General features: G+C 39.8%; 1 protein-coding gene across 4 annotated transcripts in view; it reads left to right on the top strand.

Moving 5' to 3' along the window:
- DYM (dymeclin) overlaps positions 1 to 26,961 on the top strand; it is a 213,662-nt gene that overhangs the window by 100,858 nt on the left and 85,843 nt on the right. For all 4 annotated transcript variants that reach the window (XM_055790767.1, XM_055790765.1, XM_055790766.1 and 1 more), the window contains 2 exons: positions 6,204 to 6,317; positions 7,654 to 7,748. In XM_055790767.1, the coding sequence (XP_055646742.1) occupies positions 6,204 to 6,317; positions 7,654 to 7,748 (209 nt within the window). The remainder of the gene's footprint in view (positions 1 to 6,203; positions 6,318 to 7,653; positions 7,749 to 26,961) is intronic.

The following is a 26,961-nucleotide window of genomic DNA, read 5'->3' as shown; positions in this document are numbered from 1 at the left end:
AGCACAGGGAGCCATGGGTGGATGAGGAAGATGTGACTGGAGATGCTGGAGGGCTCAAGGTCTTACTTGAGGTTATCTCACTTGTTCCAGTCCCATTCCTCCTGTCCCATGGGGACACCCTTTGTTAGAGAGAGCACATGATGGGACCTGAGACTCCTGAGTTCCATCATAGTGTGAATCAAGGAACTTCCACTTTGGCTGATTTAAGTAGAGGGATGTGCTCCACAAAATAGCACCAAAGGGAGTGGAGGGAAACAGGGGCCTCGCTTTATTTGTGGGAGGAGGTTGCTTTGCTATTTCAGTTATATATGAGAGACTGTAAGAAATAGCTTATTAGAGATGTAATCAGGAAGCTGATCTTTTTTGTTGGGGTAAGCCTATTTTGTCTCAGAGGGGATAAAAAAAACCCCAACCCTTGGGTATAGTTTTAGAACAAATTGAATTAAGTGCTTTCTTTCCAATAAGCATGTGGAATTACATCTCTTTATGTATTATTGGTTTGGATTTATATTGTGCATTATGTCAAAACAAATACCATTTTACACTACTCATTTTCACAGTTGTATTTTGTTTTAAAAATATGTTAAATTTTCAGTAATCTTAAGCATTCAGAAGTCAGGAAATTAAACATGCAACCACAACATATCCCTGCTATGTATTTATGTATTACAGGGTGTAACCATTACTTAATGATCATATATGATTCTTCAAATAACAGTATGTTTTTCTTCTGGAAGGTTCAAGTGCTCCAGTTGAGATATTTCTCTTTGCCAAAGTGGTTCATTTATTTCTTTGTATAAAATCTTCTCTTGAAAACAGATACATTCACATAGTCATAACAATTCACATAATGGGTTTCTAAGAAATCACAAACAATTGTAACCAAAGTGACTCCCTACACTTATTTTAGCATTTTGCAGCTGTGAAATAACCCACTAACTTGCGCTATCTGATCATGGGTTTATGCTTAGCAACCTTAGGATGATCAAGTTTTCATCTAGCAGAATATCTTCCTACAGTGAAGTTTCATTTGTGTAATCCATTAATTACACAACCAATAGCTTTGTAACTTTTCAGTTGCCTGTTTTGTGAAAATACATGTGGATTTTTCTTTGCCTTTCAGGCCGTCCCTGTTAATCATCTATGTTGTCTGTCCTGACTAGTTGTCCTTGTTTACTGAAACTCCTTGGATGACTTGCTTTCATTCATGCCATCACCACTAAGTCTTAAAATAGTATTAGTGACTTCTTATAACCAGAAATTATACCTGTTTCTGCATCCACTCACCGCCTGCTATATGCGGAAACCTTTCTTATAGTGATTTCATGTTTCCTATTTGTTCCTCAGCCTTGACTGTTCTTCACTTAAATAGCTCTCAAGTCTTTCCCTCATATTCTGATTTTTCTGTCCTTTTAGCAAAAGGTGTTTACCAGAAATTGTCACACTTGAGCCTGTTGCTGGGGATGTTTGTCATCTTAGCCAGCGCTGCACTACTGTTACTGCGGTTTACCCATCTATAGGTTACAGTCATTGGTTTCACTCACATTTAGCTCCCTTGTGGGAGATAGGCAGCTGCTGACAGAAAGTCAGATGCTAGATAGCATGTGATAATGGCGATATTATTGTCATTATTACTTTTATTTTGTCTCTTCATAAGTGGTACAGAAATGGCTTCTGTATCTCAAGCTGGATCAGCTTGCCTACTAACATGAATTTTCTGAGCCTACCAAGTATGTCTTCAGTGGCTGTATCTTCTTTTTTCACCTTAGAATATCTAGTCTGTAATGATATTTGGGATGTACCTCTTGTTGTGCAGGCCTTTGTGTGCATGATTTTCAAAGCATAAATAGGTAAGAATCCTTTTAGGAGAGGTTCTTTCTTTCTAGGAGGTTCATCAAAGAAAAACACCAAGATCTTTCAGCATAGGCAAATGCAGTCTTCCCTGAAATACTTAATGAAAAAAAAATCTTTGAGGTATGCTAGGAATAAAGTGAGGGAGGAGGGAGTCTGATGAATCATATTTAGGATGCTATTTCAGATGTCTCTTGTACTGTGAAAGAGCTTCAAGAGACACAGAGTTAAGGTGAGAATAAGACTGGGGCGTAAATGAAAGAAATACATGTGCACGTAGAGTTTGCAGAGCCTGGAAGGTTAAAAATTATTTAAAACCCACACACGCACCTAAAACCTAAGAAAAAAGGCATTTTAAAGATACTAACAAAGTATTACCCTTGTCTATGTTGCAGAATGGCTGTGTGATCATGGCCATGACTCCCTTGAAAATCTTTGTCAAACAAAGGTAGTGTAAGTTAGCTGAAGCAGGCCTTGCGGCTGTGCTGAGGCATGCTGATAAGGAAGCTGAGAAACACACTGACCTTGTGCCTAATGTTGTAAATAACTTTGAGGAATTCGCGTAGACAAGAGAGAAAAAAAAATATGTAGCTAGCTAACCACAGAAACCGCAAGTAGGAGGACGTATGAAAATATAACCCTTTAGAGCTTAACCAATCAGCAGATGACTAGTAGGCATAATTAACTGGAACTGTATATAAGACATAATCGCGCCGTAATAAATCGAAGATTGCTTTATCACTCATATTGAGTTTGCTTGCTTGACTTCCCTCGCCGTCAGCATGTCTAGAATAGGCTTCAGAGGTTTCTTTTTCTTCCAGTTGGGTTTTGCTTTAGAATCTGTTGACTAAGAGTTTTGATAAAATGTACGTGTAATCATGTCTTGGGTATGAGGTATTATCTATGGTAGCATCCTACACAATACTAAGGGAAATATAATATCCCCCAGTGCCTTGTGTTAAATAATACCCTGTTTTTTGCCAGCAATACTCCTATCACAAATGCTGGGAAGAGCCACAGTACCCATTGCAGAGCTCGCCTTGGGGTGCTCTGCGGTGGAGTAATTGAAAAGCAAGTGCCTGGATGGGTGGGCAGGCACATACTGGGGAGCATCAGGCTTGGGGGTAGCTGAGAAAATGTTATGTGAAGGTGGTGGCTGCTCCTCTGCCCCAAAGGAGGAGTCCTGTGAGAAAAATTATTTTTTCCTTTTAATTCTGCTGGTTTGAATGTTTCTGATTAATCGGATATATTTCTGTCATGAGTGCAAAGTTTGCTGAGAGAGGAACTTTTGGGTGCATTTCTTAAAGGTCTTTGTTGTCATTGTGCTGTGTGTCTGACTTTGATTGGATATGTCTTTGTGTTTAGAGCTGGTGAAAACACTTTTAAATGCATCAGTGGGAGTATGGTGTGGAAGGGAAGGGAGGACTTGATCCCAGCTGATAATGAACAGGAACTCTTAAAGCACATGTACATGTTTGGGATTTAAGGGCAAAAGTTGATGGAAAAAGCAAAGTGGAATTATATATTACAGGGCTTTTGGAGTATGTATTCAGAGTAGGTGGGATGAAACAATTATAATCTAACCTCTCTATTCTCAACACTAATACAGTTTGCGTTACGGTGACACTGAGTGCCTGTTGGGTCCTCAGAACAGCAGAGTACTTACCATCTTTGATGTTTTACAGATTACGATATAAATCCTTCGCTTCGTGTGTGGGGCTTTGTGGGAGGTGTGTGCTCTGTGCATGTGTCTTAAACTTATTGCAAAAATCAAGCTAGGCAGGGGGCTGGGGAAGGGGCTGGGGCACAAGTGCTGTGGGGAGCGGCTGGGGGAGCTGGGGGGTCAGCCTGGAGAGGGGGGGCTGAGGGGAGACCTTCTGGCTCCCTGCAACCCCCTGAGAGGGGCTGGAGCCAGGGGGGTCGGGCTCTTCTCCCAGGGAACAGGCGACGGGACGAGAGGGAACGGCCTCACCTTGTGCCGGGGGAGGGTTGGGTTGGGAATGAGGGAAAATCCCGTCACGGAAAGGGTGGCCAAGGCTGGCACAGGCTGCCCGGGGGGCTGGCGGCACCCGGCCTGGGGGGATTTATAACACCTGTAGCTGTGGCGCTCGGGGCCAGGGCTTAGCGGTGGCCTTGGCCGTGCAGGTTAACGGTTGGACTTGTTCTTAAAGGTCTTTTCCAACCTGAGTGATTCCATGATTCTGTAATTCAGAGAGGTTTGCACAGATCCGGGCTCTGGGCTGAGTGGAAGAAGCTGTTAGTAGCTTGCTCTTGCTCTCCTGTTTCCTAATCAAATGGAGGCAAAGAGGATTGCTTAACATACTGTCTTTGATGAGTTGCACAGTGTGTGTGACCATAATCACTGATCCCCTTAAATAGATAAAATACAGAATTTCAAAAGACAAATTTAATATTATGGAAACTACAAAGATGTGGTGACCTTTTTGGATTCCAGTTCTGTGCTCTTTTAGTGATTAGCAACCAAGTGACTACATAATTTAAAAATATGACATACAGTTGTTGTACACACCTGGTTATCAAAGAAATGAAGTAACCCTTTGTCATTATCATTAATGAGATAAAACAGTTTTGCATCTTTAACAAATAATTAAGGAGAACTAAACACTAATTTGTTGACTGTCCATTTCTCCAGGTCACCTGAATATGTGAATATAACCAATGTTCTTACTTTCAGATGTGCTGTCATTTCTCTGTGACAATGTCAAGTTGTAGTCTAAGATGATGCTATGGTGTAACACTTCTTGATGAGAGATACCTGCCTAATCTTTGAGCCTGGATTCTGCCACAGATTTTACAGAATTTAGTATTGTATTCCTTCAGAAGCCTGTGTTGATATCTTTGTTTAGATTATTTTTTATTTTATTTTTTTTTAGGTAGCTGTATGACACTTTATGTTCTGAAAGTGCTGTTTTTAAATATTTCAGAATTTTACTAAATTAGTACATATTGTTTTAATTTTGATTTCCACATACCCCTTATTTTTCACGAATAAAATTATGTTTCTTCCATCAGAGTTTATATGAATGTGTATGTCTTAGGAGTAAATTAAAATCATCAGAAGCTTGATGTAGCTCCCAGCATTCTCTTTCTCTGTCTTCTGCAAGTCATTTTGTGGCCAGCTCGCTCTTTGTATCTCCTCGTAGGAAGTCAGTTGCTACTTTTCTATCCTCTCTTGTAAAGAAAGAAGGAGTTTTGCTGAGCTAGCTCGTCAGTGGGAGGAAGAGAGAGTTCTAAAAGCAGAAATGTTGTAGAACGAAGGGAGACAATTCACCTATGCAAAGGAGAGGTGGGAAGAAGGGATATAGTCATAAGTGTTGTCAACTTTTTAAGAGAAGTTAAGTTGATTGTTGAAGTTGATGGGGTTTGTTTTTTTAAGACTTCAGTATTCTTTTCATTGAGCATGAAGTTTCAATGAATCACACTTAATATATCAAAGATGGGGTTATACAGGGTGATAGCTTTGTGTGCAATAGTCAGCATTAAGCACATTTTTGTTTTGACCCAGAGTAACCCTGAATTTGCAGAGGATCTTCCCCATGTTTTTAGGGCACTTCCCATTGACTCATTTTTACCAGTCCTTAAAAGCAGGGTTTTCTTGTGCCTGTGTTTGCTCTATCCTTCCAGGTTGGTCAGCTGAGTAATAGGGAAGAGTGGGTTGATTCTCCTGTGATAAACTCCGAAGTGGTGGTGAACTTTATCTACCCTGACAGTGGAGACCACTGAAAGATAGGAAGCTCTTAATTTAGCTGATGACTTTCTCTAACCTATTAAGGGAAGAGACCTCACGTCAGGCAAGAGAAAAGCTTGAATGTGAAGTCAACAGTTAACCTGTTGATCTGCCCCACGACCTTTGGCATTTGTGCTCTTGCTCATCAGTCAGAGCTCATACATGCTGCCTCGTGCCCAACTTGTAACGAGGGAAAATGGGAAGGAATTGGCAGCATTATTCAGGTGTCTAGGCTGGAACTGGAGACTTTGTAAAGTGTAAGATCAAAAAGAACATAGGAGTGTGGTGGCACAGGGCATAGAAATTAGGGAATTGCCCAATTTAATCATCTTTCTACACTGAGTGTGTTCCCACATGACTTAGAATAAAGTTGATGAGATCGACTAGGTGGTAATACTGCAGAAGTCTTGTCTTTTATATTTTTTCTTTTTTTTTTTTTTTTTTTAATTCATGCTTTAGAGTACAGTAGGTTTTGTCAGCATTTGAGGCTGGTAGCTAATTCACCTACCTTAAGGAATAAAAGAGTCCAGACAGCTTTCTATGTTATTCAGGCCTAGGTACTGAAGAGCTTTGTTCTTTTTTTTCCTTTTTTTTTTTTTTCCAGATATTGAAAAATATCACTTGGTATGCTGAGCGTGTCTTAACAGAGATCTCACTTGGGAGTCTCCTGATACTAGTCGTGATAAGAACCATCCAGTACAACATGACACGGACCAGGGTAAGAGTTACGTGTAGTGCTTACGCACATTGTGTGGGTTTCAAACTTCAACAGTATGAATTCAGTTTTAAACAGGGTGTGGGATTTTCTTCATTCTGTTGCAACCAGTTGGCAACTGAATGTGCAGGAGGGAAGGAAACGGATAGATCTGCCATATTAACTAAGCGCAGTTTTAAGTGGTCTGAACTTGTAGCATGATTTCTGTACCTAGTTCATTAAGTAGGATTTTCAAGAGGCCATAATTTAGGCACTAAACTCATCTTCATATGGGAAGAAAAAAGTTCCTTTGTTTCACGAGAAGAAATTATTCTTCATAGGTTGTTTGTGTGTTGTATTACACAGAAGTGGAAATTTCAGCTCTGTTAGTGGTTTTATAAAGCAGGACAGTGACTGGGCCGTAAAACCTTCTTGAGCTCTAGCAAAGCAAAACTGCTTCAACTTAATAGCCTTGTATCAGATTGCATTTGTATGTTTTTTTGACCATTTGATTCTGTACCTTGTCTCAAACATAGAAGCATGGTATCAAGGCTTCTTTTGAATATTTTCAACAACTAAAAGCACAGAAGTTTTTACATGAAAAAGTAGCAAAAGTTTTAAAATCTATTTTAAATTGGAAAACTTAAGTGTTTCACTTCTATGATCAAAAGAATTGGAAGAAACAAGGACATTCTTTACATTTATTTGTAGGATTTGGAATCTGTCATGTTACATAAATGCATATTTTACACTTGAATAGGGAAATAAATCCCTGTTAGATTGGATAAGTGGCTAAGCTTGGTTCTCTGAAAACCCTTTACTTTGATAGGGCTGTCATTTAAATGCTTACCTGGTCAAATGGTTTCGAGGATGCTAACAAGGAGACCAGACCTCTGAAGTATTGTATGGTTGTGGTTGTGGGATATATAGAACGCTTTAAAAGAGTTAGTAAGGAGATGAGTTTTGAAGAAGAAAATTTTAGGATGAGACTAGAAAAGGGAGAGAGAGGAAAGGAGAGGAGGGGAACATCTTTCAGTATTTATTGCATCTCTGTGATGTTACTGTAAAACAACATTGCTAAGGGTATGAAGGCATTGCACATCTGTATATGTGTGTATACATAGAGCCGTATACTCTCTGAAATCTGTATGAAACAATCACTCTTTTATAAGCCTTGTATTTTAAGAAAACATATTTAAAACACCACCAATATATAAATTTTCTGCCATATGCTTTTGACCATGTCCTTCAAAGCAACATATTACCTAGTGTTTTGAATGATTCCTGCAAATAGGGGTCAGTGTATAGCAAAAAAACACTTTGATGTGTGTTTTTTTTTCTTTCCTCTTCTTTCTGACAGGACAAATACCTTCATACAAATTGTCTGGCAGCCTTAGCAAATATGTCAGCACAGTTCCGCTCACTTCATCAGTATGCTGCTCAGAGGATCATCAGGTAAATATAAAGACTTCTCTTGAAACTCATCTTTGCTGAAATTCAGGAGGAAAGAAACTTGAATTTTGTCTGTCTGAATAAATACTGATGAACTAAATAGCTGGAATGATAACTGAATAACTAAATAATCCCAGAATAAATCTGATTCGTTTTATACTTGAATCTGTTCTGAATGCACAAAAATATCAGTTTCTCTAAGAAACTTCTGACTTGTGATTCCCGTAACAGAACAGCTTAGTAGCTGCTTTGAAACCAGAAGGTGTTCAGGGATTTGTGAATTATGTTTTTTTAGTCATGTATCACATATTATAAAAAGGCACTAAGTGGTGATTCTCAAATGCTATGCAGACTGGATTTTCAGCTTGCTTTACTTCTTCCTGCATATTTGGCAAAAGATCTATTTGTTAAATCAGACATAACGCAATGATCGTTCTGTGATGAGGCTGGGCAATAAGACCTACACCTGCTTTGAGTACAGACAGTGTGCCAAAAACAAGTAAATTGCGATTGTGTGCCTGTACACTTTGTAAAGGACAAGAGATACATTTTGTTCTTAAACCACTGCTTTTTAGGGTTTAATTCCCTCCGAGCCCCTCCTCTTTTGGAAATGCTTGGCTTTAAAAGTAAGGATGAGTAACCAGGATGAATGTATTCTGCCATTCCTTTTTCCTTGTTTGATACTTGCCCTCTTTTCATACCCTTGGCAGTGACGTTGAGCATCCAAAATTTGAATTGGAGGTATTTTTCCATTATGTGTCGCAGGCATTGTCTTAAAAGCCTGCTCTCTTAATTTCTCAAATTGTAGACATGGAGCCTATGAGTCTTCCAAGCATTTGCACATGTTGGCCTCTGAAATCATAGATCCTGGTGTGGTGTGAGATATGCTACCTTGATGCTTAGGAACTTGGTCTAGTTTTTAGTGTGATACTTCATTTGCGGCTTCGGAGCTTTTTCCTATGTTCCTGGTTTCTGTTTTTGTTCCATGTTATTGTACTGCTGTTTCTGCAGACCAAAGCGAGATGTGTTCCTCTTGTTATATTTTTGTCAGGAGGAGGTTATCTTACTGGTATTGTTGCAGTCAACTGTTACCACCACTCAGTAGTCTTGTCATCTAGCATAACTGCATGTGTATTTCTGAGAGGCTTGGCTTTTGTCAAAATGCTCTGAGGTTATGGACATCTACTGTTCAAATTTTAAATCATGGTTCAAAGTAAGCTCATCTGGATTATTTTGATTTAATTGGGTTATGAAATGGCCAAGCATGTGGTCTGCTGGCTCATCAGAAGAGGCGGCAGCCGTCTGTAGAGAAGACACGCATGTCTCATCTCGACCTTTAAACTCAGAATTATAAAAGGAGCCTTTTGTGTTGTGAGGATCTTCCCTACACCAGCCTTTTCCAGCCATCTCACATGGGGGTTTTCACCATGTGTAGTGGCATCTTTGAAGCAGATTGACTCACTGGTGTGTAGGACCCATCTCAAGATCCAAGGAAGGACATGCAACACCCAGAAATTCTCTTGCACTCCTTGTACGCAATGTTTCAACAACCTGCAGTGATGGTTGGGTGCCTTATCGTCATGTCTCTAGACATGCATAGTTACAAAGAGACCTTAGAGCAAACACATAGTACTGGCATATTCAAAAGTCTTAGTTCTTCCAAAGATGTAAGCTCTTACTACTGTTGGTTGGTTACTCTATGGCTTTTAGAAGAGAGTTCACATGGGGTCTGAGCTGGGCAGTATTACAAATAATAGCCAACCAAGGTTTGAATGCGTACAGAACTGTGCTGTCTAGTGCTCAAAAATCTGAGTTGAGAATTTTGTCTGCATAAGATCAGCAAGACTGTGCTTGAAGTTCAGTAGTCTGTTGGGGTGGATGGAAGATAAAGGGCTTTCACACACTGGCACAGGCTGCCCAGGGAGGTGGTGAAGTCCCCATCCCTGGAGGGATTTAAAAGACTGGCAGATATGGTGCTTAGGGCCATGGTTTAGTGGTGGGCTTGGCAGTGCTGGGTTAATGGTTGGCCTTGATGATCTTAAATTTTTTTTCCAACCTAAGTGATTCTACAATTCTGTTCTCTGATTCTATAATCTAATCTGAGACCTCAGTGCATTTAGAGAATTGTAGAGGTGGTAGTCTGGTAGGACAGCAGTCTGAGGAGGATGCTGGTTGTCCCAGCCATTGGGTGCTGGCAGGGTTGGAGCTGTGTTTTTCTGGTTGGAAGTAATGGAAGGTTGTGTGGAGAATATGGACATAGTCATCACCTGAAGAAGGAAAACAAAAAAGCAACATGATATCTATTACATGATATTCTTATATTATATATCATATATATAATATAATATGATCTCTTGTATTATATATCTTATATGATATTATATATCATATCTTACATGATACTATATGATGTTCTTACATAGTCCAAAGATATTCCATGCTGTTATTTCTAAGCTTCTGCCTCCTTGTAGCCAGACACTCCATATTATTATATGGTAGAAATTGTGATGAAGAAGGTGACTTCAGATTTGAAACAGAACCAGAAAAAACAAGACAAGGGTTAGGGAGAGAATATCTTACACTGCAGTTAGAAAACTAGGCATCTGTACAATAGCCAAAAATGGCCACCATGATTGGGATTTGATTTGTCACTATGATTATGATTGCTTATAAATCAAAAGGTCCCACTATAAAAATGTATTAAAATCTGTTGTAAAATGTGCTGTGGGGCTAGGACATGAGCAGGCTGGAAAGAAGAGTCTGTTGCCAGGGCAGCCTGTCTCCTGTAAGACTTTACTGCTGGTATGGTAGCTTTTTCTTCTCAGGAGCTTTACAACCTTGGCTTCCCTGGCAGGCTTAAGCACCATGAAGGAAGTATTTTAACCTGATTTCCTCTAAAAAACCCTGAAACTTTGTAACAAATCTTGTAATCAAGAAAAGCGACTGGAATACGTGTATTTTATAAGAGATAAAAGTTTTGAGGCATAAATTGTCCTTCCTTTTCCTACCTTATGCATTCTGTTAGCCACTATTAGATTTAGCCAGAGCTGATGGATCCAGCTCGGTCCATGATGCCAAAGCAGAATATTTATATTTAAATTCCTATGCTGGAGCCACTAAGGATGCTTTATTGGTTGCACTTCTCCCTGTTGGGTGACTTAAGGAATTTCAGTATCAAAAGATGGTATATGATTATATCGGTCTCATATTTTGTTGATTTATTTGCCTGTTGTAGAGAGTTCAGTGGGATTCAGGGGATGACATGAAGAGGTTTCTGTCGCATCTTGATGCTGATAGGAGTCAGGTGGAATTAGGAAAAAAGGTCTGCTTAAAAGGGATACAGGTCAGAGACTTTTAACTTGTGCATGCTATAGATGCAGTATGTTGTCCTTGCGTGTCATCATAGCCCTGCTATACCTGAGAGCAAAATGTGAGGCGTACAGCCAGCTGTACTGATCTGTTGCTGGCTGGAAGAAGCAGAGATAGTAACCCCACTTCTCACTGGTGAGCCAGCCTTGAAGCTGATGGTGATGAGTACTGTAAGATATCTGAGCACGATGCTGGGCACCAGAGTAGCTCAGTGTTGGGGGTTTCTTTTTTGCTTTTAAATACAGTTATAAGTGTTGTGTTTAAATATCCATGCTTGTGGTCCCTCAAATCTGCCTTCTCTCATCTGAGAGGGGGCTGAAGCCCTTCTTTCCCTTTGAACTCTTCAAGAAAGTCTTGATTGTTTTGTAGAGTTAGTTAGGTTTTGTAAGCTACCGAGAAAAATTCCCATCCATTCTGATATGTAGTGCTGGATTTGAGAAGTTTCACCTCCCCAGCTAAACCATTTATTTTATGGTTTCCTATGTTAGGAATTCAGTTTTTCTGCTGCAGTTGCCTTTTATAGGAGTGTGCTGGGATTTTCTGGAGTGACAATATTTACAATTCTTTAAGAATAAGAGTACAGGATGTTGTTTTAAACTATACTTTTTAAGCTCAGTTTAAGATCATGCTGGATTCAAAATTGTGTTTAAATTGTAATGTGTGAGTTTCTGTAGAAATGTGGTATTGCTACTGCAATGTATTTATTAATACTTAAGTACTTACCAGCTGCAAGTGGATTTGACAAGCAAATTTCATGCTGGATGAGAAAAAAATTGTTATTCTACTTACTGCTACAATGAGTGCAGAATACCTATGGCATGAGAAGATGCATTTTTCTCTTAACTGGTCTTTGAACTTGACTTTTCCCTAGGGAAGTCTCGGATTTTTTACAACAGATACACGTAGCTGTGTATTTTGTATTACTGTATGTGAAACCATGTAGCTAGTTTTTTAAAATATAGAGTAATGTGCATCCAGAGTCTAGGGATTTAAAGTTTATCAGCTGTTTTTTCAGTGATGGCCCTAATTGCTCTAAGTAAAATTGTCAGAGTACTGTAAAACTTTTGTCATTAAAACAGTAACTCTGGGTTAAAAAGTGAATTAGAAAAAAAATTTGCCATTATTTTTTTTTTCTATTTTACCACACAGTTTTTAATAATTTAAATGCCCGCCTTGTTCTTGGGCACTGGTATAATTCTTGAGTGCCTAGTTTTGCAGAAGTGAAAACTAGTTTGTCTGCAGAACAGAGGTCACTGCTTATCCAAGAATGAGTTTTGCTTATGTAAGTATCTGTTGGGTTTGTGAATTTGAATTTTGGTTAGTTCACAGCATCCCTTAATGAAGTGGTTAAATTTTTCTTGCAATGTTTTTCTTTTTGAGTCATCTTTATAGAATTGAACATCTTTGTAATATCCCCCATGTTATTTGAAGGAGTGTTGTGACATAGTACTTTTCCTGCCTACCTTTTTATAGGCTGTAAGTAATCAGATTAATTGTTATTATTGTCAGTTTTCATATTTAGTATTGTCCTTAAAAGAAGGCGGAAACTATAGGTACAGAAGGAAGAATTGGGATTTAACAACTTTAATGTGCATTCAGGTCTTTGTAACTGTTGAATGACTCAACCTGTTTAATGGTAATTGCCTTCAGCAAGTTTAGGAAAGAACACGCTTTTAGGGGAAGTAAAACCACTTAGTTCTTCAATGAATAAATACATTTGCTGTGAAGTTGTGTAGACATGTTTCTGTAACTCATTAATTGTGCTGTTGGGTCCACAAGTAGATCTTTCTCCAAATACCACAATTTACACGGGCTCAGATGGGATGAATCCTGCTGCGTAACAGGGTGAGAGCTCAGGGGAGTGCTGCCGACTGGTCGTGGTGCCCTCTGTCGTGGTGCTGGAGCTTTGTCTCCCAACAGAGGACTTCAGGTTCGTGCAGATTGAGATGCAAATGTCCACATTAATGTGGGTGTCGCAGGCATTCCCTGTAATCCCTGCAGAGCCTGTGAATTAACACAATTGTCTAGCCAAAGGATAAAAACGAAGGAGGTTTCAAAAGCAGCACTCCCACAGAAGTATCTCTTAAGCTGCAAGGGATACATGCCTTCCAAGTAACTGGTGTATCTGGATGTTTAAAGCCTTCTCTTTTTGTCTGAAACATCAGTACTGAATAGACACTTCCTCTGAGCTCTTCCATATCTTTTTTTTTTTTTTTTTTGCCTTACAGGTCATCAGTTGCTTGTGTCTGCTTCTAATAGACAAATCCTTTTGTTCTTTTTCGTAGAACTTCATCTGTATGGAGGTGATTTGGCCTTTCTGTAGAAGAATCTCATGTATTCATGATTTTATTTTCAGTCTATCAAACATCTCCAGAACTTGTTTGGTTTTCATTTCCTTGCCCTCCCTTCTCTATAAATACTTTCATGTGTAAAGAGAATATTCATCTCATAAGCATGTCATGTACATTTGGCCAGTACTGTGACAGAGCGCTGCTTTGGGGCATGGGAACTTACGTCTGTGACACATTATCACAAATAATCACTTCTTAAGCATTTAAATAATTTTCATGTTTCTCTGTTCTGTGTTGTTATGGCCTCTTTAACCCTATAGTGACCCCTCGCCCCTAAACTGCTGTTTTGCAATAATGATATTTAAAGTCCTGTCATCACCTCATGCTATAAGTTATGAATTTAGTGATACTTGTATCTGAAAAGTAGGCCTGCAAGAATGAATTATTTTTAGAAAGCTAAGATAAGTCACCGTATTACTTAGATTAGGAATTTAGGTGGCGATCAAGGAGGAAGGAAAATACCAGTGGTGAAAAAGGGTCACGTCAGGGAATACGTGAGAACTGACACATACACGTCCGTGGGACTTGGTGAGATGCCTCTGAGAGTGCTGTGAGTTGTTGAACTGGAGCAAGTTCAGTGGAGGGATGCCATGATGCTTGGAAGCTGTGGGACTTGGTCTAGGAAGGTGGGCTGAAGGAACTGGGCTTGTTTAGCCTGGAGAAGAGAAGGCTTTGGGGCAAGGCTATGGCAGGAGTTTCGGAGAAATGGTTAGTAGCCTTCCCACGTATAGAACGAGCTTACTGAGAAGATGGAGCCAGGCTCTTTACAGAAGTGTGTGTCAGGAAGGCCAGAGAGAATGGTCATGTACTGGAGTTGGACAGTTCCAGCCTGATGAAGAAGACAACTTTTCATGGTCAGGGAAGCAGTGGCACAGCAGCCCAGAGAAGTTGTTGCGTCACTGTCCCTGGAGGCTTTCAAGACCCAACTGGACAAAATCCCAGTCTGCTCTGGAATCATTGTTAACCCTTCTTTGAGCAAGAGGTTGGACTGGAGACCTCCTAAGGTCCCTTTCGAACATGAATTGTGACTCTTAAGGTAATAATAATGATGATAATAATAGTAATAGTAATAATACTGAGACTGGCTGAAAAAGGAGGAGTTGCTTTAAGTGTTCTAAGTGTGGTAGAGGCCAATGTGATCTCCTGTGTCCCTGGTACCGACTTTTATTGTGCCTTAAGCAGCTCAACTGTGTTAACACCACAGTAGCAGAAGCCCACCCCAAAGAAGCCCAGACCACCCTTCTGTGGACATATGCATGTCAGTCTTTCATAACAGTCTCAGCACAGAAAAAACATAGTATTCTTTCTACTGTGGTTCATTAGTACCACAGTTCATCATGTCATCAGTGGTGGAGTACTTAACAGAAATGAAAACTTTAATCCAAAATTCTAATTTTGGATGATGTACATGACATGTTTTACTGTTGGCAAGAAGACACATAAGCTTTTGATGGTTTGCCTTTCTTCTGTTTATATTGTTTGAAATAGCATAAATAGGTGGTATTTTAGGCAGAGTAATTTTAACCGTTCTCATGGAGTGGATGATCTAATAAGTTGTTGTCATCTGTGTAGTATTTGAGTATAGAATGTATTTTGGTTTGGTTTGACTTTGGGAACATTAAGAGTAAGAACCAAGAGGAGTTCCTAGCACACAAGTTACCTAACATGAGCAGTAGTAAAATGTCCATAGCATGTCACGGCATTCTCCCTGCATGTATACAGATAGTCTGGGGTGCTGACTAACATGTGCTGGTTTAATTAGCTTATACTTTCATTGTTTGGCTTTTTTTTAAAAAAAAAAAAAAAGAAGAAAGGCTTTTGTATTGGCATTCCCATAAAGTCATGTTGTAGCATAACTGCCTTTTTAAAGTATAGCGATTAAGTCTTCAAACTCAATGAAAGATGTTATTCACTGTGCATTTTTCAAATTCTGCTACAGAAACAATATGACCTAAATATTTAATCAGGCTTAGCAGAATTGGCTTTTTTTTTATTGCTGCAGATGAATCTAGTTTCTCTGAGCTAATACATGTGGCACGTATGTCTTCAAGACCTTACTTTTTCTCAATAATGTTAAAGATTTATAGCCTTCATAAAATCTTGCATGCGCCAAGAGGAAGATTATGAATTACAATTACTTAAACATTAGCATTGGGAATTTTTCTTTTGAATCCTGTATATGCTGTTTCAGACTAGGCTGTATTTACAGAGGGGTTAGTGAATAATGTTTTTATACTGCTTTTCTATATCCTGTTCAGTTTTCTTCATTTCTGTGTTAAAAACATGTTTATGTTTTTGTCTTTGATATATTTGTTTTAAAATTGCAGCTGACTTCATAGAGAAAATACCGGCTTTCTGGTTTAAATAAATAAGGATGTAAGTGGCTTTGCATGTTTTGCTTAGTGCTGTTGTCTTGTTCAAGTCTGTCCTTAAAACTTTGGATGAAAAAATTTATGTGAGCATACCATGAACTTCAGCACTTCTTATTTTTTAACTCTTATTTTTGCTAAGCGTTTAGTCTGTGGCTGTAGTCTTGTGTACGCTTCTTGAATTATGTGGAGTTTGAGTTAAAAATTGGAAGCTGTATGAGCACCTACACCAAAACAATTGCAATGGTCATTTAGGATGTTGAATTTTCTTCAAACACAAGAAACTGCAGATTTAGAAGAATCTTTAGAAAAGCCTCATCTGTTTATTGGTTTTGATTACATGCGTGTTTCAGACAAGGTCCTCAGAGGGCTTTCAGACAATCAGGGAGGGTTAGTAAAACTGCAGGAAGCCACAGCATCTGTTCATGCCCTGGCAGCCAAGAGGGCAAACCGCATTCTGGGGTGCATCAAACACAGTACAAGCAGCTGGTCAAAGGAGGTGATCATGCCACTGTATCCAGCGTTGGTGAGGCCTCACCTTGAATACTGAATGTGGTTCTGGGCCCCACAGTTCAAGAAGGATTGTGAAGGTCATTGAATGCATCCAGAGGAGCTCAACAAAGGTAGTGAAAGGGCTGGAAGAAATGTCCTATGAGTAGCTGAGGACTTTGGGCTTGCCCAGTTTTGAGAGAAGGAGGCAGGGGAGCAACCTTATTGCTGTCTACAGCTTCCTGAGGAGATGTGGAGGGTGGTTCTGAGCTCATCTTCCTGGGATTCAGTGATAGGGTGCGTGGGGATGGCTTAAAGCTGCATCAGGGAAGGTTTAGACTGGGCATTAGGAAGCATTTTGTTACTGAGAGGATGGTCAAACCTGGAACAGGCTTCCTGGAGAGGCGATCAATGTCTGAAGCCTGTTTTGAGAGGCATTTGGACAGCACCCTTAACAACATGCTTTAACTCGGTCAGCCCTGAATTGATCAGGCAGTTGGACTAGACGATCGCTGTAGGTCCCTTCCAACTAAAAATATCCCATTCTGTTTGTTCCCATGGGATGTGACGCTGCAGTTCAGCTTCCAGCTAACCTCCACCTTTCCAGTGGCTCTTGACATCAAACTCCATTGGTTTTAAAGTGGAGTTTTTATGACCTTGTTTAACTGCTGTCATCAGAATACCATTACTGATTGAGATTGTCCAAGATTCTATGGAAACATTTCTTTACCATCATCAAATCTGCACTAAATTACAAACAAATATAGATATATTGGGTTGATTTTTATATGTATATAAAAAAAGGTTCCCCTCCATGTGTATGAGTGGCAGGCAGTGATAAGTGTGTACAGGGAAAGTCTCCGCCCTCTCTGAGGTCAGAGTGATGATGAGAGCATTCATTTTAACTCCTGCTGGTTCAGACAAATCTAAAAAGCTCTCAGGAAGAGGACCAGCGCTCCAGGATTACAGGAGATCGGTATAAGCGGGTGAGAGTATCCTCACAGCAGCCGAATGTAGGTGTTCACCTCTCTGAAGATTTATGAGAACAAGCTGTCCTTGCAGGGTGGTGGTGGGAAGGAGAACTCCAGAAGCTGGGGAGAGTTATAAGGAAGAGCAGTTTTCCCCTTGAGCAAACTTACTTTTTTTTTCTTTCTCTGAGTGATGTAGCTGACTGATGTGTTTTGTTAGGGCTTGGGTTTTTTTTCCTGGTTTGGTGATGGTTTTTTTTTCTTTTCCTTTTTTCTTGTCTCATTTGCCCAGCCAATGCTGAAGCTTCCTCCCTGCCTTTGTAAGGACATGTAGTGATAGGACCAAGGGGTAATGACTTTAAACTGAAAGAAGGTAGATTTAGGTTAGGTATTAGGAAGAAATTCTTTACTGTGAGGGTGGTGAGACACTGGAATGGGTTGCCCAGAGAAGCTGTGGGTGCCACATCCCTGGAAGTGTTGCAGGCCAGGGGCTTGTGTTGTTGGACAGGACTTACAGCAACCTGGTCTAGTGGACGGTGTCTGCAGGGATGTTGGAGCAGGATGGTTAAGGTCCCTTCTAATCCAAACCATTCTATGGTTCTGTGCCTTCTCATTTTATACCAGCCACTAGGCAGCATTAGGTAGTGCCAGGATCAGGGAAGAAACATAGTCACAGAATCACACATAATCCCAGAATGGTCAGGGTGGGAAGGGCCCTCTGGAGACCATCTAGTCCAACCCCCCGCTAGAGCAGGTTCACCTACAGCAGGTTGCTCAGTCGTGTCCAGGTGGGTTTTGAATGTCTCCAGAGCAGGAGACCCCACAGCCTCTCTGGGCAGCCTGTCCCAGGGCTCTGCCACCCTCGAGGAAGTTTTCCCTCATACTCAGACGGAACCGCCTGTGCTGCAGTTTGTGCCCGTTGCCCCTTGCCCTGTCTCTGGCCACCACTGGAAAGAGCCTGGCCCCGTCGTCCTGGCACCCGCCCCGAAGGTGTTTGTAGACGTTGATAAGCTCCCTTCTCAGTCCTCTCCTCTGCAGGCTAAAGAGGGCCAGCTCTCTCATCCCTTGCTCATAAGGGAGATGCTCCATGTGATATATGGTATGATATATCTCAGGTATGAAAAGCCATCACTCTTGGATGCCAGAAACATGAGTACAAAAAATTCTCAAGTAGCAGGTAGTTTACAGGCCTCTTCACAGGTGTTGTGTTCTCTGTGCTGTCTTTTACAGTATCAAATTATTTTAGATGTATTTTTATTCAAAAATTTGCTTCTTTCATGGTTAGCAAATAAACCTTTTCTGTGGTTGGTTTTGGTGTTTGTTCAATTTTTGTCTCTTTCTTTCAATTCCCCATCTGCTTGGTGTAGTAGAGAAAGTGAAAATCAAGAAGCCCACAAAAAACCCCTATGGGAGTAAACCCTTGGGGACTTCTGAATGCCACTTTCTGGCTTCATAAGGCTTGAGTTTAAGTGCTTTGATTTGATGCCTGTCCATTTTGAGCATCTTCACTTAGCTTAAAGATGTCTTTGGGTTTCCATGTTCTTTTCCATCCAGTTTGTATTCTGGAATCATAAGGAATTGCAGCTGACCTGATGTGAGACATGGCTGACTACCAGGCAGAAATGATCCTGTCGCTTCAGTCTCCAAAATGCTGATGCTAACCTCTGTTGGTCTGGGTCTGAAATTTTTGGGGTTCTGTGGCTTTAATGCCTATGGCTACTAAAGGCAAAAAATGTTGATAACGAAGTTTAATGGAGCATATAGAATTCCTTTAATAGATTTAAATATCTAGAGACTAGCTATGGTAATATTTGTGTAGTGAAAAGGCATTAGAGAAGTTTTATTTTCATTACCTAAAAAAAAAGTTTATTGTTGTGTAAGAGTATGTGTGTATATATATATAGTTATTTACTTTTCCAGTTGGGATAACTCAAGTCCCCCCAGTTTACCAGACTTACGTAACCAGACAGTCTACTTACTTTTCAGGTATTGGAAGTTGACACTGCATTGTTTTATAATCAGAAGTCAACATGTTAATCAGTTGGCTTTTACTTTTTATGAGGGAATATAATCTTCTTCTGGAGTGGGATCTTATTACAGCATGAGCTACAGTTTTGTCCTCGGGGTAAACAGAATACATGAATAATAGATGCACACATGCCATCAATCAAGTATAATGTTCTTTATTTTTTGCAATATTGCTTTAGTACTGTATTGTAGTTGAAGGTTGCCCTTTGCTGTAAAGTAAAAGTAATATGCCCCATAAAACATAGAGAAAACAAAAATTTTGGTAACGTGACTGTAGATCTAGCAGCTGTTGGAAAACTGATTTCTGGTGGATCAAGTAAGTCTGATTTCTACCTTTATATCCATGAGTACTCAGTGAAAGTTGGATGTAAGTTTTTCTTAATGCACATATCTGTTGAAGGATCTACGCTTTGACTTTATTCAGGTTTAGCTTAAAGGATTTCATAATGAGGATGCTTAGTCTTTGGTATGATGCAGGCTACACTGGTCACAGTGGCTGAATGCAAGTTAGAAAATGCAGGCTTATGGGATTGCATTGCTCTTGGTATGGGTTTAAAAACCACACCTCTCAGTAAACAAGTTGAACTTCAAAAAAAGGAATGACCTTGCCCTTATTGCCTGAACTGATGAAAAGGAGGATTACAGAATTGCACTGGCCATACTGTATAAATACCCAAGAGTATTGGTGACACTGGAAGGTTTTGTTTCTGAAGTGTGACTCTTGGAGCCAATAGCTCCAGTGACACCCAGAGCTGGCTCAGAAAATTCTCTGCCTGAATAAGCGGTCCCTCCTGTGCTCGGTCCCATCTGTGCTGTGACAGGATGAGGTGACGGCACTGACACTAGCAGCAGTGGGAGGGCAGTGCTGCTGGCACTGTCTCTCTCAACAGGGCACGAAACCTCTGAGTGTAGTTTTTTAGAAGTTTCTCCTCCTCCCATTGCATGCTGCGTTCTCGTCCAGTTTGTCAGTTAAGCCTGGTCATTGTGCTTTAGGGGATCAAGTCTTGTTCTTACCTATGGAGAGACTGGCAGGGGTCAAAAATAACCGATAGTAGAAGGCACTTTATATTACCTGACAGAAGTCTAACAGGATCGAATGCCTGGAATGAGACCTACACAGGCTTGAAATAAGGTACAATTTTCTAATAACAAGGCTGGTAAAACATAGTAAATGGCAATAGCAGATTCTTGACCATTTTAACTAAGAAACATAATTCTAAAATATGCTCTTTCGTCTGGTTTTGGAAAAAATTCTGTGGGTAGCTGGAATGACACGCTCGTGTGTTGAGGGTTCCCTTTGGTATGGGATCCTGTAAATACCATTCTTGTCCATCCCCGGCCTGTGGAGTGAGGAGAATAGCCTCTGTTGCTCAAAGCATGCAGTGGTCAAAAAAAAAGGCATGATGGCTTAAAGAAATTGCCTCCTTGCAGCTGCTTCCTCTCCTGAAAACTAATATATCTGCAAATGAAGGGCCAAAAGGGATTGTGTGTTCCTCAACTTCCAAAGCAAAGGTAGGTCACTGACTGTAGCCCAGTACTGAATGCTATTTAAACTGAACATTGAGTTTAATGAAGTCTTAGGCTTAGAGCCCCACAGTTTGCATTCAAGGATTAGCTGTCGGTGGCACTCTTTTTCTGTCCTGTTCTTTGCCCAAGGTCCATGAATAGTTTGGTCACCTGAAAGAGTGTTAGGCCCACGTGACTATGCCTAGTAGAGGGATTATAGAGAGATGCTATCCTGTGAAATGCAGGTGGTTGGGTAGGTAACCCATTGGCCAAGTTTCAACCTATGAAGCTATAAAACGATGGCTTTTTGATTTGGTGGGGGCATTGTAGTTTAGAGCTCAGGTGTTTGCTGATTCAGTTTCATAAATCACTTGGTCTTCATTCTCTGCACTGGAAACTTATCCAGTTTAGCACTCGGAGGGTATGTCTATACTGGAGAGATACCTGGGCTGCAATGGAGACAGCAAACATCCTGGTAGGAGCATCCTGATATTATCTCAACTATGTTTTAGGCTGCTTAAGGTGCTTTCTGGAGGACTTGCCATACTCTATACCCTGAGCTGTATACCATTATGCAGTGAACTATTTTCTACACAAAACCTATAGTAATAGATGTTTGAGGTCATGTGATATACGTGCTTCATAGATTACCAGTTTGTTGCAGGTGAACTACTCTTAATTTATTTTCCTTTCCATTATGAGTGGGAGGATATCTTGGAAATAGGCATAGGCAATATATCTCTTAATTAAGAGCATTCAGAGTTTGTTAGTGTGAATATGAAATATTTTATTGATTGCTCTGTGGTTATTTCATGGAAGTGATTGTATTTTTTCCTGAAAAAGCTGAGCAGGTCTTAAGTGTGTAAGTCAGTTATGATGAAGCCCCATGTTTGAGGAACTAGAATTCAATACAGGAATACTCAATACAATTCAATACTGGAATACCAGGCTGCAAGAGCAGTTTGCATTGTTCAGTGTGTGACTTTTTTTCCCCTGAAGTCAGATGCCAATTTCCATGAAAATTAGTTAAATTTTGTGAATAAACTCAGGTTTTCTTAATGATGGACTTTATAAACTGGGTTCAGACTCGTGCATTTATATTTGCAGGGCAAATTGAGAGAGGCAAAAACCATGGTATCAACTGGGGAAAGAAAAGGTGGGGGGGTGGGGGGGGGGAAGAGAAAAAAAGCCCAAATTCTTGTGTGTCGAACGCGTGAGACTTGTCAAGTTCCCTTTACAGTAGTGACAGAACCAGCGTATGGGCACAGGCTAACAGATCTGTCTGTCTCTTGAAACTGTTGTTTTATGTCAAACTGCTCCATTGCTTACTTGGCATCTTCCATTGACTCTTGGCACAAAACCCAAGGGCGTTAAACCATGAATTAGCTTTCTTAAAGGAAAATACCTCTTTTTTCTGTTTTTTCTCCCTTTACCCTTGTCTTTCAGTTATACCTGCCGCCACTTGCGGAGATATGTATATGTCTTGGACAAACTGTATTTCCCCCACTCTCACTGCTCTACGCTGCAGCATTGCTTCTCGACCCTCAGTGACAATGGAGAGGAACTCTTGTCTTTAACTTGTTCTCACATTCTCAGATCCTATGCTTCCAGGTTATTAACCTCTGCTCTCCATTTACTGCATGCTGCATGTTCTGTGACTGATCTGTGCATGTTTTCAGTAAACTGATGAATAACGTTAATTTCTAAGGGGATGGTTTGTGTCTTTATGGCATCCTTGATTGTATATCCTAAAAAGTGTGGTAGAAATGGGAATCTAATGATAGTTTGGTTTGCTGTTTTTTTTTTTTTTTATTTAGAATACAACTTCTGGAATTAATGTGTGGCCTTGGGAAGTTTTAAATGCTTTTTATGTGAAAGTGTTTTAATCCTTTTCCAAAGCTCTGACATAAGAACATAAGCTGCCATTCACAAAGCATCCACACAGTTATGTAGTTCATCTGGAATTAGTGCAGAGATAGAAGTTGTCTTACATGTAAATGTCCAATACTTCCTTGACATCCATTGTTTCAGTAGCATTGGCTATAGAAATTTTCCAGAATGGGAAAGGTAGAACTTCTCCCTCAAGTTCAGTAAATTGGCATGGCACTTAATGATAAGATAGATCTGCCTTTTTTGATACGCCTAATCAGTTTTGATTATACAGAATAAGAATGGTGAGAATCCATCAGACCAAACTGACAACATGAAATCCTTGTTCATGATACAGAATTATAGATACTTTAGAGAAACTGTGAAATAGTGGGAATTTAAAAATAAATTCTACTTCAGATACCTAAATGCTTCCTCTGAGCTGTTTAGTCCAAGTAAAAATTTCAGTTTTACTATTTCACTGTTGATGCTGTGGCTAATTAAATATATTAATCATGACCCTCGAAGCTTTAGAAAAACAAGGAAAAAATTGCATGGCAAAATTGATCTGAACATGGAAAGCATCCAGGGTGGAAATGCAGCTTCCCAGCTAAGCCAGCATACAATAGCAATAGACCACACAGTAAACATAAGTAAAACCAGCTTGTTTGTCAAGGGAAGAAAATATGGCATGTGAGCTGAAATAGCTTTTTTTGTACAAAAGATATTTTATGGTAGTACATAATGATGGAGAGTTAGACTGAAGGGTCTCAACAGGAGATGAAAATCTAGCTGTCCCAGGGGCATTCTCCAGATTAATTTGGAACAGGCGTACAGTATTAAAGTAGACAAAACCTTAAGATTTCAAAGGTATTGTTTAAAAATAAATAATAATTATAATAATGACAGTCCACACCAAAATCTTGTTTAAGATGGAATGTTTTACATGTAGGAATGATATGCTGAAGATGTAAAAGAAATAGCTTAATTATTCCAGCTTGTTTCAGTGAAATTTTGGTAGTTCTGTACAGTGCGACACTGTTAAGTTGCCAAAATCATCCTTGGGAGACTGAGTACTGCTCCATGGATGTTACATCTTTCAGGTGGCTTTGTGGATGAAAATGAGCACTGGTAACACTGCCTGCATCTTCATATAAGAAGCTTGTGATATTTTAGAGCAAAATGTTCGTCTAGTTGGTCCCCATACTGAAAGAGTTGGAGAAGTAGTTTACTGGTACCACTCTGAAATGGGACTGATGCATCAGCTGAGTTATATTAGAATATATCAGCCTGGGAGCTTGTAAAATCTCCAGTTTTCATTACAGGCTATCCTTTTGTTGGATAGGGGGAGGACAGAGTATTTGACATAGAAATTGCTGTTAAAAAAATAGAGGTAGCAGTTTTCAGTGGCGAATTCTCGGGCGTTGATCTGGTAATATATGGTTAGAAAAGTGTGTGCTCAGGAAATGTGCTTGCATAAGTCTGGAAATAGCATTGCATACAGTGGCATAAGTGGTAGTGTCAGAAAAAAAAAGTGGTTTTTGTGTGAATCCATTCATCCATCTTATATTAAGTATGGCAGTATTTTATCCTGGGAGCAGCCCTCTTAGAGAAGAGATGGAATGCATAAATTACAAAAGGCAGAGGATAATTAATTATGGCGATTTATAAATCTTGACCCTCCCATCCAGGCCTCTTTGCAGTGCTCCTGGTAAAGAATATAAAACTTGTCCCTGGGTAATGACTGGTCTCTAACGCTGTCCTGATACCCCTAGATGATGATGCTTGTCTTTAGACATCCCATAGAATTAAATTTTGTTGCTATTTTGGTATGTTTTGGGTGCAAACACAAATATGTACATTAACAGTTGTACCTTTAATTTGAAGGTGGGGAGAGGTAATTAATACAAGTAAAACAAAGGGGAAAAGATGGAGGTGGCTTCGGAATAATGGCACTGACTAATTAGTAGTAGTTAATAATCACTGTTTTCCATTAAAGGACTTTAAAAAAAAAAGGGGGGTTGTGCTGCTGGCTGATTAATGCTGTTCACATTTTCAAGCTGCCATGGATTTGTGTAAGATGCTGGTGGTGAGCTAGCAAATCTATAGACACACCGGTTCCACACTTACTGAACAGCTAGTGCTGGTTAAAGCTGGGGAGAGGGGGAGGAAAATAGTCTATAGTCTGCTGTCCTGCAGGGAGTAAGCCTGCAGCACCGGGTCTCCAGGCAGCTTTAATTGGGATTTGGTGCCAATGTTGCTTTTGGTGGCTTTTCCAAATCATAAAAACAGATGAGGCACAATACCTGTTTTATTATGCGATGCATTAGCATAGCATAAACATTGAGCCTGGGATTGTAATCTGCCATTCCTACTGTCTAATAATTCTGTTGTGGCTGTGCTATTTATTGATTATTGCAGTAACTGTGCTTTGTGATGTGAAATGTATTCTCCCACTCTTACCATTATGGTTTCCTTTTGAATTGCATGTTCATCGTGTGATGTTCTAATGCTCGTGTGTGTTCCATTTTTGTTTTAAACCTCTTTGTGGTGCAGTCAATCTCAGGAAAATTGCTTTTGAAAATGAAACTTGTTTAGTGCGTGTACTAGCAAAAGGCAGCCAACAAGCAATGATTTGTTTTAGGATGCTGAACAAATTAAGGACAGTTTTATTTTCATAGCTAGCTTGACATGGTGTGTGTGAAAGCAGGAAATATGGTTTTGCTGAACCTTGTAAATTGAGTAAACATGTTAGTGAAGCAGTAAAGCACAAGGAAAAATTGTATGGATTCATTTGAATTTAAGGGGGGTTTTGCCAGATAAAGGCAAAGAAATACAATGTCAAATTCACACAGTTTACCCGTTTTGCATATCTTTTATTACTTAATGCTAGGTTTGTTTAAACAGCAAAATGTATCTAATAAGTTTTTAATACTCCCTTTCAGAAGTGTTCTGGCACATTTGTGTGAAGCCTGTAGAGGATAAGCTTTGCAACCATACTCCTCCCATGCCATTGGAGTCGATGGGATTATGCAATTACATTAATTTAAGAATGTGCAGTCTTTGTGGGATCAGGGCCTTGGAGGTTAGCTTTGAAAAATACTGCTTATTACCAGAAATGTTTCTGTTGCTGCAACGTGATGGCAAAGTACTGCATAAAGCCAACTTGTATTCATTATCCAGTTGTCAGCTCCTTTTTCTGTTGGAGTGTGAGCTGTGCTGGGATGTCAGGGCTGGATCCCAGGAATGTATAGACTGTCCTTTGCCCTCATGAGGATTACTGGCCCGTCCTACAGTACATACAGGAATGGTGTCAGAGTATCATCCTCAGTACCAGTTAAAACGTTTTCAAGTCTGTCATTTCCTTTGGCTTTTGTCTGTGAAGGGAAGGTGGGGAGAAACATGAGGCAGGTATGTTTGGTTTTGCATGATACCATGTTCTTTTGCAATACGGAGAAGTACATCCATTAGTGTGCTTTCAAGTGGCTTTTGACAGGTGAGAGTTCTTTTTCTCTGATTCTGTAGATGGTCTTGAGCATTTGCTTATTCAGTTCTTAAGCAGTTAAAAAACTGAAAATCTTACCCTAAGTTAGTGCAGGTAAAATAGTACATCAGCCTTGCACAGGTGCTAGCTGGATAACAGAAGATCTGGGTGTTGTCTTCCAGAGCCCTTCTGAAGACTGGTCCTTTTCCATATTCCTGTTATTTCCAGTTAAAGCACTCGATTATAATTAACCTGTGAAAACAGTTTGTATCTCTTCTGATTCTTGCTCCAAGTGATATTTTCAATATGAAGCACCAAATACTGACACTTACGTCACTGGGAGCTTAACCTGTGAGAGGTGATATTGAAAGTGTTCACCATGGAAAGACAATCAAAGCAATACTGAGAAATAGTAACAGCTATAGGATAAATATCTAGTAGGTGGGACAACGTATAAACACAGAAATAAACAAGATGAGCAATATTATTTTGATTTTAGTGAGCATTTAAATGGCAGGGTCTCTATTTGGTATCACAAGTTGTCCATACAGAGGGAGGTCAGTGCAGGTGGGCTTCCATCCAGAGTGGTGTGTGAAAACAAAAATGTTGTTGTAAATTGGTGTAGGCAGATGAAATTGGTTGAGAATGAGACAATTTCCAAAGGTGACAAAAATCTTACTTCTGTAGGAAAATTTTGCTTGAGTCTTATCTTATAAGGGGTGCCAGCCACATGAACTATTGAAAACCTTTTTGGTGAATGATAAAAGTCCATGAGAGAAGGAA

Source organism: Falco peregrinus, chromosome Z (assembly GCF_023634155.1).
Source record: "Falco peregrinus isolate bFalPer1 chromosome Z, bFalPer1.pri, whole genome shotgun sequence".
NCBI classification, from domain to species: Eukaryota; Metazoa; Chordata; class Aves; order Falconiformes; family Falconidae; genus Falco; species Falco peregrinus.
This window is presented reverse-complemented; position numbering and strand designations above follow the sequence as displayed.